General features: G+C 36.8%; 1 protein-coding gene across 1 annotated transcript in view; it reads right to left on the reverse strand.

Annotated features, from left to right (window-relative positions):
• Nucleotides 1-3,695: 3,695 nt before the first annotated feature.
• LOC127435415 (carboxypeptidase M-like) overlaps nucleotides 3,696-13,630 on the reverse strand; it is an 82,280-nt gene continuing 72,345 nt past the window's right edge. The window contains exons 8-9 of the mRNA XM_051688894.1: nucleotides 10,705-10,853; nucleotides 3,696-4,612 (exon numbers count right to left, since the gene is read on the reverse strand). Of these exons, the coding sequence (XP_051544854.1) occupies nucleotides 4,367-4,612; nucleotides 10,705-10,853 (395 nt within the window). The 3' untranslated portion in view covers nucleotides 3,696-4,366. The remainder of the gene's footprint in view (nucleotides 4,613-10,704; nucleotides 10,854-13,630) is intronic.

Here is a 13,630-nt window from a genome sequence, read left to right on the forward strand (position 1 = left end):
TATGTTGTGGTCATTTGTGTGTGTGTGTGTGTGTGTGTGTGTGTGTGTGTGCGTGTGTGTGTTTGTGTGTGTGTGCATGTGCGTGTGTGTGTGTGTCTCATTTGGAAAAACAATCCATAAATAAATTAAATAATGATTTAAAAATTTCTAATAATGCAAAAAGTTTTTGGTTAAGGTGTGGGTTAGGGTTAAAGTAATTATTGTTAGCTCTTTATAAAAACAATAAGTCCATAATATGTCCCCATTTACCTCTAGAAAGCTGAGCAAACATGTGTGTACTTAGCTATAGTCTTGGGACAGATTTGTACCCAGAAGTGAGCTAAATCGACTTCAGTAGGCTCCTGTGTATCCCACAGCTGTAATGTCATAGACAGACAGACAGATCGATTGATTAAAGTTTGCTTTAAAAGTCAAAAGAGCCCACCCCCAAGTCTCGGAACATTCAGATTCAACATCATATATGTGACTGCACTGCAAAAGACCCCACTGTCAAGCTCCTGAAGTTTGCAGATGACACCATGGTCATCGACCTCATCCGCGACGTAGACGAGTCTGCATACAGATTGGAGGTTGATCAGCTGGCTGTCTGGTACGGTCACAACAACCTTGAGCTGAACACGCTCAAAATAGTGGAGATGATATTGGGCTTCGGGAGAAATCTGCCTGCCCCGTAAATAGGGTCTAGTTACGCCTTTGTTGCACACCCACTCTAATGTTTGGAATGCAGAACGAGGATCTTTTTAATGTGAAGCAAGGATCACCCTGGGACTCCAAGCGATACATTCAGTTGTGGTATATGACAATTTTTTTGCCTCAGTTCTGTTGCATAATGAGAAAATTTGCAAATAATTATAAAACCGGTTAACCAGGTTTTTTCTTTTCTCAGATGGTAATTTTATTGTCAAAAACTCACACCGTGGCATGCCTAAAGCTATGTCATCGCTGTGCCATTAAGCAAGGCACTGCTGCCCTCTGCCTACCTCTCGGAGATCTCTGCCTGGATGAAGGAACACCACCTTCAGCTCAACCTTGCCAAGACAGAACTCCTCGTGATCCCATCCAACCCGTCTGTTGTCGACAACCTCACTATTCATCTTGTTTCAACTACACTAACGCCAACCAGGATTGCTCAGAACCTGGGAATGGTGGTAGATGACCAGCTTAACTACTGCCCACATCTCATCAACCACCCGGTCTTGCAGGTTTGCTCTTTACAACATCATGAAAATTAGACCATTCCTGTCTGTATATGCTGCACAGCTCCTGGTCTAAGCTCTGTAATCTCAAAACTGGACTACTGTAATGCTCAGTTGGCCAGCCTCTCAACTAGCACGATTAAGCCTCTGAAAATGATCCAGAACACAGCAGCGTGTCTGGTCTTCAATCAGCCAAAAAGGGCTCACATCACCCGACTGGCTTTCAGGACAGCCTTTGGAACAGCACCCTCTTACTTCAGTTCAATCCTCCAATCTATGTCCCAACTCACTCACTGCAGTCAATTGCACTGCCTTCCCTACTGAGCGACCAGGCTCATCCGGTGGTCTGGGTTCTGTGGGTGTACTTGTCTGATGTAAATCTGAAGATTAACCAACTAATCTAAAACTAGAGCGACAATGGGATTCAAACTAGAGCGCATTCAGTCACAAGTCCTTTGCCCTCCATACTGAGCTACCAGGTTCACACATTGACAGGGGTTCTGTGGCCCTCTTTGTCTAATGTAATTCTGAAGATGACACCAGAGCTCCTTCAGTCACAATTGTACTACCTAACCTACTGAGCTACCAAGCTCATCCAGTGGGCTGGGTTCTGTGGGCATCCTTGTCTGATATAATTCTAAAGATTAACCAACTAGTCTAAAACTAGAGCAATGTTGGTTCTTGAACTAGAGCACCTTCAGTCATAAGTCCTTTGCCTTCCATACTGAGCTACCAGGTTCATACATTGACAGGGGTTCCTTGGCCCGCCTTGTCTAATGTAATTCTGAAGATGAACCAACTAGTCTAAATTTAGAGCAACATTGAGTTTGTTGGAATTCAAACCAAAGCTTTTTCAGTTGCATGTTTGTTGCCTTCCATACTGAGCTACCAGGTTCACACATTGACACAGGTTCTGTGGGCCTCATTGTCAGATGTAATTCTGAAGATGAAACAACTAGTCTGAAAAACCAGAGTAATATTGGGATTCAAACCAGAGTTCTTACAATCACAAGCCTGTTGTCTTCCCTACTGAGCTACCAGGCTCACAGTGTGGTGTGGTCTGTGGCCATCCTTATCTGATGTAATTCTAAAGATTAACCAACAAGTCTGAAAACAAAAGAAATGTTTGTATCTGAACCAGAGCTCAGTCACAATTACACTGCCTTCCCTAATGAGCTACCAGGTTCATACAGTGATATGGGTTTTATTGTACTTGTCTGTTGTAATTCTGTGATTAACCAGCTAGTCTGAATTTAGAGCAACATTGGTTTTGTAACCGGGGCAAGTTGAATACACATTATAGTACAATAGTTCTGAATACACATTCACTGATACTTTACATTAATAAACACCCAATATGTTGTGTAATAAAATAAAAAGCACCCTTAAGTCAAGTAATTATAAACTAACAGTTATAAAAGTCATTTTGTTAGGTTTCGATGTTTGTGGGTGTGACTTGACAGTCAAATTCCTTGTTCTGAAGCATTCGATAAGGTTTGGTGAGAAATTAAACCTAAATGTAGTGTATTATTTAGTGAAACTCTTATGGAAGTATATTAAGGACAAATGTCTGAAGAACAAGCACACTGAATTGCACTAATCTTGATCTTCATCAACACCCAATTGCTCCACCAAGTGGTGAAGCCTAGTAGCTGCAAGTGATCCCTTTAAGATCCTTGGATGTTTTGTTCTACCAAATTTTTATTTATTTATTTATTTTAAAATAAGGCAGCTTAAAAAACAAATTACGTATGAGGTATGACTGTGTGTAATTTATGTTGTAGAACAAAATGTGCAGTATCTTCAAGTAATGTTTACCACAGACCTTATATTACTCATAATTAGAAAAGTTTGGGGTGTGTTGCAACGGCCTCCTCTTAGGTGCCCCCCGCAGCGGGTGGTGCCCTAGGTGACCGCCTAGTTCGCCTATGCCTAGAAACAGCTCTGCACGCAATTGCGTGTAGTCATGTATTTACTGGGAATTTGACTGTAAAAAATACAAATTCACATCCACAAACATGGAAATCTATCAAAATCACTCTTTTTCATCTGGTCTGTGAGCATTTTGTTGCTGTGTGTGTTCAGTAACTGTCCTTTTGCTGCCCTCTACTGGATAATCAAGGTGTTCAACATTCTCATAAGCTTCTATTGCAGTGGAGAAAGGATAGGGCAAAATTGCTTTTGTAGAAATATTATTTAATTCAATTAATTTATTCTGCAACCAAAAGTGCCTGATAATAGGGTTAGTGAGATAAAGTGAGTAGTATTTGGCTACTCATGTGATCTCAACATGGCAGCCCACATGGGACCATCCTTATGAAGAATAAAATAGTATTTTCAGACCACTGATTTGACTAATATTTACATATGTTTTGTCATCAACTTTACAGATGTGTTAAATATTAAAGCCATCTTCTTTAAAAAGTTAATGCTTGTATAAACAATAATAATAATAATAATAATAAAGTATGGAAAATAGGACACCAAATCATGTGACTGTTTATGACAGGTTTATTTAAGGCACTGACAATTGTTCTAATCTGAGATTGTGAAAGTGAGGTAGAAAGGGCACCAATTTTTTATGGCTTAGTTGTACTCTTCATTTATACACTTTACAATTAAATATCTGCAAAAAGACATTGTTAATATACAAAACAAATAAACAAATACAAATTAGGTTATTAAGGTAATTTGCTTGACAAACTCCATCATCCTCAAAATGTAAAACGAAAAACAAATTGAGTGTAGTATTGTTCCACAGTCGAAATAATGTGTGCATATGTTATATATTTGTGTACAACTATATATACATATTTATATAACATACATTGTCTTCAACATATATAATCGTCATATGTCACTATTGTAACATATTTTGTTTTTTACAAACCAGCACTCCACTTCTGACAACAAATATACAGGTACCTTTAATAATTTCTCACTTTACAGCATTAACTTCCAACACCATTGGAAAACTGGACTTTCTAACAACCATATAATAGTTACACTGAGCTATTGTTTATTTAAATCAAGGTTCTTTCTGAAGTAAAAACGTTTGACACTGGTAGATATGGCCTTAGTATATTGTACAAAATAAAAAAAAAATACAGTTTGATTGTGCAAGGTAAGCAAAGTGGAAATTAATTTAGATTTTAAAAGAGATTTTACTCTCAGGACAGCAGCAGTCTTTGAAGAGTGAATGCAGAGAGTGCAATGAGGGTGCTGGGCAGCAGGGCGGCGCTGTTGTTCTCTGAGATTATCTGATTTGGGGTGGTGCAGAACTGGAGCGGTTGTGTTACTGTTGTGCTGTAGTCACTCTTTTGAAGGAGGAAGTTTTTGGTGAGGGCAGAGAATGTGTCGGGACCATACGTCAAAGAGATGGTTTGTGTGACGGTCTTGTGTCCTGGGTATGTCACCTGTGGATAAATCAACATATTTTTAATGAATGAAAAACAACAATTATTCAATACAGCTAATACACAAACTGGGCTTAAAAATGAAATGTTTTTCATTTTGCTTCGTTGGTATTTTTTCGTTCCGCCTCCAGCGTTCTTAGGCCTCCTTTCCAAATGGTAACCGGTTAGAAAAACGACGCTCTTTTTAAAATGACAGTACTCTATGCTGAGGGTGGGTGATATCCCAGAATGGATGTATAAAACTACCAATTTTCGTAATCGACTAGTCGGTCGGTTGTTTGAACGAGTAGTCAACTAGTCAGTGTTAAGGATAATAATGTATAATTAGGTTCCATTATGTTCACGTGACTCCGATCAGACATACGGACCATCATTTCAGAATTGTAACATGGTAACAAATGGATATTCAGCAACTAAATAGGCTAAATAAATCAAACATCAGACTGCACAAAACTATCAGAGTAAGAAATAAGATCAAAACCGGCACACAATCGCTTATGTGCATCCTGAACACAGAATGACACACTTCAGTGTAACTGGAGTGCTTCAGGGTGTTTCTTGCCGCACATTCAAAAGCGCAGAACTGCAAGATAACATTGCAGTAATACAGTGATAATACAGTGCCCTCCATGAGTTTGGACAGTGAGACACTCTTCATAATTTTGGCTCTGTACGGCTCCACAATGGATTTGAAATGAAGTGATCAATATGAGATTGAAGTAGGGCAGCAACTAACGATTATTTTGATAATCGGTTCATGTTCAATTATTTCTTCAATTAATCAGATATAAAGCCACATTTTAGTTCCGTGATTTTATTAACATTTATAAAAATAAAATTAAAAACCTACATAATTGCATGCTTTACATTGTGTATTAAAACAACTTTAAAATATAAATGTTACAATATATATATGTACTGTATATATAAAATATTTTATAATATATTTTATAATATGTTATTTTTGATCATCTAAGTATCTGGAACCTTTTGAAATCAACAGATTTGTTTTGTTTTTTCTTCAAGGTGCTGTGGGAAATCAAACTAAATAAATGTAAGTTATAACATTATGGCTGTCCCCGTGAGTAGACCACTTTACTGAGTTGGGACTGTGCTTCTAGTGAAGTTTGTTTCCTACTTCACAACAGATATTGTTTTCTTTTCATCAAGCTCTCAATTATTTGGGCATTCTTTAGAAATATGTTGTCAAACCAGGCCTGTTTGTTTCCTAATATTAAACATCATTAGAATGGAACATATAATACAAATATAAGGAAAACTTTATCCATAATTTGTTCATAATTCTTAAAGGTTTAGACTTTAAAGTCCTTTATTGCACTTGCCCTTATGATCAGAATACTTCTTTCAATATTTAACTGTGGCACTTAATACTAATACAGTATGCGTGTTTCAGATGAGAAGCATATTTAGTGCTTGCGTTGGAACGCAAGATGAATATCAATAAATTTGAATTGGCAGCACGAAAATGCCGGAAAATCTTGTTTATTAAATGACCCAGTTTAATCAAAATTAATGTGCTCCCTTTCTCTGTTGCCCAAACACAAGGTAATCGGATGCATAGATCATTAAATAATCCACACGAAGCACAATGTTACATATGGTCACCAGGAGATGGCGCCACGTAAATGACAGAATCAACGATGACTCAAATTGCACAGAATGAAACTCATTCTGTGAAATCTCATTCCTAAAATCATGTATGCATACTATCCAAACCTTTAGTCATTGTTGTGTGTGCATGTGAAAATTTGTTCTTATGTACAATGTCACAAGGATAAATTATTTTTGTACTGCTATAACTTTTGATTGTTTTTTTGTATCAACACATTTTTTTCTCAGATACGGTTGGCATGATTGGGAACAAAACAAAAGCAGTTTTCAGAGCCACCTTATTTACACCCAGAGATATATAATGTCAAATCAGAAAAATTTGAAAAAATAAAATTTTGAAAAAAAGAGTCTCAGAATGTATCATAATCTATATCATTAAAATTTTTTAAAAGGTTTCTTTACAATGATACAAAACACTTGGCCCTCCTTTTTTTTGTTGTTGTTGTTGTTGTGTTATAAGCTTTTAATTTTGGGTATGGCACTGAAACAGGAAATCTTTAAAAACACCCTCAGAGCTTAAAGGGTTAAACTGTTTGCTTCTTATCTTCTTTGAAGTGTTTAACATAAAGTGCTCCTGTGCGCTGGACAACCAGTCATGTTTTTTTTTTTTTTTTTTTTTTTCAGCTTCAAAATGTCGCCACCATTTTTCAAACGAGTTTCAGCATGCAAGCACATTTTTCACTACTGTAAAGTGATATTACTGATGGAGCTTCTCCGTGCACGCCACACATATCCAACTAATCGATTATGAAATTTGTTGTCGATGGTTTGCATTATCGATTATTATCGATTTTATCGATCAGTTGTTGCAGCCCTAGACTGTCAGCTTTATTTGAAGGGATTTACATCCAAACTGGGAAAGCGGTTTAGGAATTACCAGACCCAAAAGTAATTGGACAATTGACTGGCCAGGTGTGGGCTGTTCCTGTTATTTCATTTAAAATTAAGCAGTTAAATGGTCTGGAGCTGATTCCAAATGTGGGATTTGCATTTGGAAGCTGTTGCTGTAAACTCTCAAAGAGCTTTTCAAGGCTAAGAAGTGGAATATTGTTCAATGGCTGAGTAAGTCCCCTGACCTTAACCCAATTGAACATGCACTTGATGAAGACAAAAGTGAATGTAGAAAGATCCACAAACAAGCAGCAACTTAAGACAGCTGCTGTGAAGGCCTGGCAAAGCATCACTTGGGAGGAAACCCAGAATTTGGTGATGTCAGTGTTTGTTTATTTGTTTATTTTGGTCCTTATTAACAATTTTCCAAAATGAATGTACATTGAAATAAATAACAAACAATAAAGCATTAAATTTAAAAGAATAACAAAGAATATTGACCGATAAGGTGTAGGCTGAAGCTTTAGCTTTTTATGCCTACCCTTTTTACATAACATATCCTAATAGGCATCCCTTTCACCACTATATTTAGATTATACAAAGAAATAACTCTCTTATTTCAAACAACCTCTGAATACACATAGGAAGTAAATTATGTTGTGCTTTGTACAATATTTGTGCAGTTTTAAGACAAACTAGATCACAAAATTTTAAAGCATGTAATTTAATAAATAGTGTGTTGGTTGGTTCATAATAATGTGATCGATTTACAATTCTTATAGCTCTCTTCTGTAGCCTGAAAATTGGATTAGTGTTAGTTTTGAATGTGTTTTCCCACATCGCCACACAGTAAGTAATGTATGGAACTATGAGAGAGTAGTACAGTACATATAGTGTCTTCTGATTCAAGACATTTTTAGTTTTATATAATACTGCAATGGTTTTAGACATTGTTGTTTTTGCATTATTTATATGTGGTTTCCAACATAATTTCTGATCAATTATAATGCCCAGAAATTGATTTTCATACACAATTTCTATTTCAACAAAACAGACAATAATTTTAACTTGATTACTGATCTGCCGATTACCAAATATTATAAACGTTTTACTTAGATTAAATGACAACTTGTTAATATCAAACCATTTCTTTAAGACTTCCAATTCCCTTTCTACTGTATTCAGAAGCTGTTCCAAACTTTTCCCGGAGCAATATAAATTAGTGTCATCAGCAAATAGAACAAATTTTAGGAATTTTGTCACTTTACATATTTATATATAGTATAAACAGTTTGGGGCCTAGCACTGAACCTTGTGGAACCCCACAAGTAACTTTCCATAAATCAGATTCAACATTATTTATTCATACATATTGATATCTGTCATCAAGGTAACTTTTTTAGCCATGAATAAGCAATCCTTCTAATACCATATCTTTCCAGTTTCTTCATTAATAAGCCATGATTAATAGTATCGAATATTCCTTGTTGTCCATTGCAGTAGAAATCTCTTCTACCAGTTTCATCACTGCCACTGAAGTGAACCTATTTGCTCTGAAGCCATACTGATGTTCACTCAATAAATTGTGTTCTTCTATGAAATTATCAATCAAGCCTTTGCACAAATAGTTTTTCTAAAATTTTTGAGAACTGGGAAAGTAGAGAAACTGGTCTATAATTGGAGAATATATGTCTATCTCCACTTTTATATATAGGAATGACTTTTGCTATTTTCATTTTGCTGGGAAATATACCTGTTCTGAAGGACTGATTTCACATACAGTATGTGTTAATGGTTTTACTACACATTCCATATTTTTTTTTTTTTTTTTTTTACTAATGACATGTCAATATCAGTCCAATCAGTGGAATTTTTATTCATAAAATTATTAACAATGTCAAGTATTTCCTTTTCATCAACTCCCCTAATAAAAATGGAGTTGGAGTTTCTATAAACAACATCATCTCCTACACCCTCATTATTTCTTGGCTCCACAGTCTCATTTGCTAAATTATATCCAACATTTACAAAGTATTCACTGGCAATGTCTTTTGTTTTATAACTGTATTGTTATCTTTTAAAAGTAATTTGGATTGTCTGCTTTTACTGTACCCTTTTTAATTATGTTGTTCAGCACTTTCCAGGTTCCTTGAGTATTACTCCTATACTGCTCCAATCATAATACTCATAATACTCATTCATTTATTTTTATACATCTTATATTTAATTTATGCTTTTTTTTTCTCTCTCTCTGTTTTAAAAATCTCTTTCTTTTTACATGCATTATCTATCCCCTTGTTAATCCATGGCTTGTCCACATAATTGTGCTTCCATATAAGTTTTTTTTGTTTTTTTTTAACAGACAGTTTTTTTTTTTTTTCATATGGGTTCCAGACTCAGACATGATTATGTTCATTTGTCTAATTACTTTTGAGCCCCTGAAAATGGGGGGGGGGTCTGTGTATAAAACGTGCTGTAATTCCTAAATCGTTCACCCAGTCTGGAAGTAAATAACTTCAAATTAAAGCTGACAGTCTGCACTTCACATATGAATTGCTTCATTTGAAATCCATTGTGGTGGCATAAAAAGCCAAAATTATGAAAAGTGTCTCTTTGTCCAAATACACTGAATCTAGTATCTGGTATCTAGTTCATGACATTTTTACTGCAACTACTTATTTAAGCAGTGTCAGACAGAATCTTGAAAATAATGTAATCTCTCCATAGTACCTCACAAATGCAGGAATATTACTCACAGCAGAGGATTTAACATGCGACAGTAACCATCTTGAAATGTATTGTTGATGCAGCACTTTGAAGGCTGTAACAGAAGCGGTGCACAAATGGACTAAACTTAAAGCATTAAAGAGACTAAATATTTTGCAGAGGGTTTTACTGTGCTGTTATTCACTGTTAAGCACAGCAAGCTATCATCATGCAAAAACGTTCTCTAAGAAGTTGTGTCTCCTATTAAAACCACCACCACTAAAAATAGTAATGTTAGTAGTCGACCCCACTAATCAGCTAGTCAGATGTTAAATGAGAAGTCGATTAGTTGACCACCCTGGCACATCACTTGCAGTGTTGCCAGAACTCGCAAGAGAACTAGTAACCTGGTCTAGAAAGACAAGCCCAAAATAAGCATCTTGCCTCACAAAAATAAGTGAAAATAAGCTTTGAAATTTATACTTGTGTGGGGGGGTTGAGTAGCAGAGAAATCAAAACAATCATGTACTGTTAACATGCAAACAAGTACTGTCGTCTATATAAAATAATGTATTTTCAATAAATGTATCCTTAATATTAAATATATCCCAAAAAAGAATTAATTAAAATTAGGGCTGTCAATTGATAACAATCAAAAAAGTTACTCTATTTTAACTTCTAATTTATAGAACTGCTGTATAAAAGCAATTTCACGTACTGCATACATATATGCTGTGGTAAAGTAGTACTTTTTACATACTTTATTAGTTTAACTTTAAATCTTTGAAGTTTATATGGCTGATATTGTTTTGCAATAAACACTATGTGAGAAACATACGTCACTGGCTCCTTTCAGCCAATACTGAATGCTTATGACTCCATTGAGAGATTGTGAAATTCACCACAAGGGGACGCCATCTTACCGTGATAGTATAGTTGCCGGGCAACAGTAACCTGTAGTATTCCCCATTACGATCGGTCCTGAATGGACAAAGATTTCTCCTCCCATCCACCTCGACTACGGCATTTTGGACAGGGTTTCCATTTGAGTCCATCACTACACCTTTTACACCTGCATAAGAGAGAAAATATTTTATTCCATTTGTATTATGGTGTATAGCACAGTGTAGTATGTTACATTTTGGAAATTGAAATCTGTAAACAATTTATGAACATTGAGGGTTGATTGAATTTTTTTTTTTTTTTTCAGATTAACAGTTTTATTGGTTGCTTCTCAACATGACACATAACAAAGCAAAACATTCATATAAAGAGTAAACCATTAAACATTGTTTCCCATCCCGCCTCCCGATCACCAACCCCACCCCGACCCCCAACAAACATCCCTGTGGCCAAAGATAAAACACGCAGATTAAAAAAATAAATAAATAAATAAATGTTTTATATATATATATATATATATATATATAAAATAAATAAAAATAATAATAGTAATATATATTTACTTATCAATGTAATGACTCCCATGCTCTTGAGCCAGCACTAAAGAAAACATGTCCACCCCTTATCTTCCCAAATTTTCAGCAGGGAAAGATGAATTTCTTGAAGAAACACTATATCATATTTCTTTCGTTTAAGAAAAGAAATAACCTTCCCTCTTTTTATGGGGTGCCCCAACCCATTCACATTCCACGTGGAGACAATCCACTCATACTAACATTTGGCATTTTGACATTACAAAAAATAGATTGTGTGTCAAAAATAAATTTATAAATACCACATTCCAACATTAGTACAACAATCAAACCCCGAACATCCCCCCCCAAACCAAACAAACAGAAAAAAGAAAAACGTGCATTAACCCCACGCATGACTGCGCCAACCGGAGTCCATCCCTCTAAACTCAAACTGTCCATGTATGCCAACTTTGCTGTCTGACTGCTCAAGTCCGGTGCTTCTATACAAATTTTGTGAGACAGAATTACATTACAGAAAATAATATATAAAACAAACTCCAGCCCATAAGCAGAATAAACAAACAAAACAAAAACATGTGGATTTATCCACTTAACTGTCTCGAAGGTGTGTTCCTCCACCAAACCAGCTCCAACCTCTAGCGGAACCAGCAAAAAAAAAAAAAAAAAAAAAAAAAAGAAAAACGGCTGTTCAGTTCTTCAGGCAGTCAAACTCACTCCATTGTCCTGCAAGAATATTGCACAAAACCAACTCCAGCCAACAGGAGGCATAAGCACCCAAAATGAGCAGATGTATCCACAAGCTGTCCTGAAGAAATTATAACAAACTCCAGCCGCTAGGCAGAACCAGCGAAAAAGAAAAGAAAAAGAAAAAGAAACGAAAAAGGCACCCAGTTTCCTCGAACAGTCACATGAAAATCACCTTACTGATTTTTTTGGGAAAAAATGAGGAAGGCAGAGATATGGTGAAATTCCTAGACGAGCTCTTCCCGAGTCTGCTCGACATAACAGGCCATAAGCTGGAAAACGAGCGAGCTCACAGAGTCCCGGCTCGAAGATCCGATGAGGGAGACAGGAGAGCTTACTCTCTCTCCAATGTTTTTATGAAAGACAATGCTTGCTGTGGGCATGTAAATATTTTGTGGCCATCCTTATTATCTATTCTCAGTTTGGCCAGAAACATCAGAGCAAAACTGACCTTCTGTTGATGTAAGAGATTCTTGCATTCCCTGAATCGTTCATGTTTCTCTCTTGTTGAATTCGCAAAGTCTGGGAACAAGAAAATGCTGTGGTTCTTCCAAGAAAGCTTTCCTTTACTCCTCGCCTTGCGTAACACAAGATCTTTATCAGATGATCTCAGAAATTTGGCCAAAATTGATCGGGGCCTGTCTTCCTCATCGGATCTCCGAGCCTGGACTCTGTGAGCTCGCTCATTTTCCAGCTTATGGCCTGTTATGTCGAGCAGACTCGGGAAGAGTTTGTCTAAGAATTTTAGACAAACTCTTTTGCCTTCCTCAGTTTTTCCCAAACGTGGTCCAAATCTCCCTTGGTCGCTAGTGGGTTAGCAGCTAATTCCCTCTCCGATTACTCCAGATAATCGATCCGTTTTTCGACGTCCGTCCATCTTGTAACCAACTCAGAGAATTTCACCATGGAATCAATCGCTGTATTACAGCCAAATCCCCCAGGTCTGCAACAACCTTCGTCAGCATTGCTGACACGTTCATCAATTCACGCCGGATTTCTTTCAGTTCACCGTCCGAATTGAATACGGGGCTTCCGGCCTGTCGCTGCAGGGAATCAGCTTGAGCACATAAGTGTCTTTTAATGTCTCCAAAGCCTGAGGATTTTGAATGTTTTGACATATTGTCTTCCTAGAACAGTTAAGAATCAAGGTGTATCGAATCTCACCGGATTATGACACAAATAGCATTAAAACTAGCAAAGTGCGCAGGGGTCACCACTCACACGTCCGCTCCTTACACGGCGCCACGCAACTCGGGTTGACTGAATTTTTAAATTCTATTACTATTGCTCTGTGGCAGGGCGGAGGGCGGGGCCAGGTAGTGATTCCGCACACCCGGCCCCTAATAAGGCTGATTAAGCCCGAGAGGGATAAGGCCGACCGGAGACGGCAGTGCGACATGCTCATACTTAAATGATTTGAACAACCCTTTAACCCTAAATATAATACTTTGGTGTGTATCTTATCCCACAGTATTTGTGCTATAAATGTGAATGTCACCTAAAATTGGAGGTGTGCTATTACTTTTCAAAGCTTTTCACCAACTGGAAGATAAACCCGGCCAAAGGCGTGGATTTGGCTTGAATATTTGGGGGCTGCGGCGTGAAGCATCTACATGTTTCCACTGATCATGGTATAAATATTGGGGGGTTGTACTTGCTTGTTTTG

This window comes from Myxocyprinus asiaticus, chromosome 45 (genome assembly GCF_019703515.2).
Source record: "Myxocyprinus asiaticus isolate MX2 ecotype Aquarium Trade chromosome 45, UBuf_Myxa_2, whole genome shotgun sequence".
In the NCBI taxonomy this organism is placed as follows: Eukaryota; Metazoa; Chordata; class Actinopteri; order Cypriniformes; family Catostomidae; genus Myxocyprinus; species Myxocyprinus asiaticus.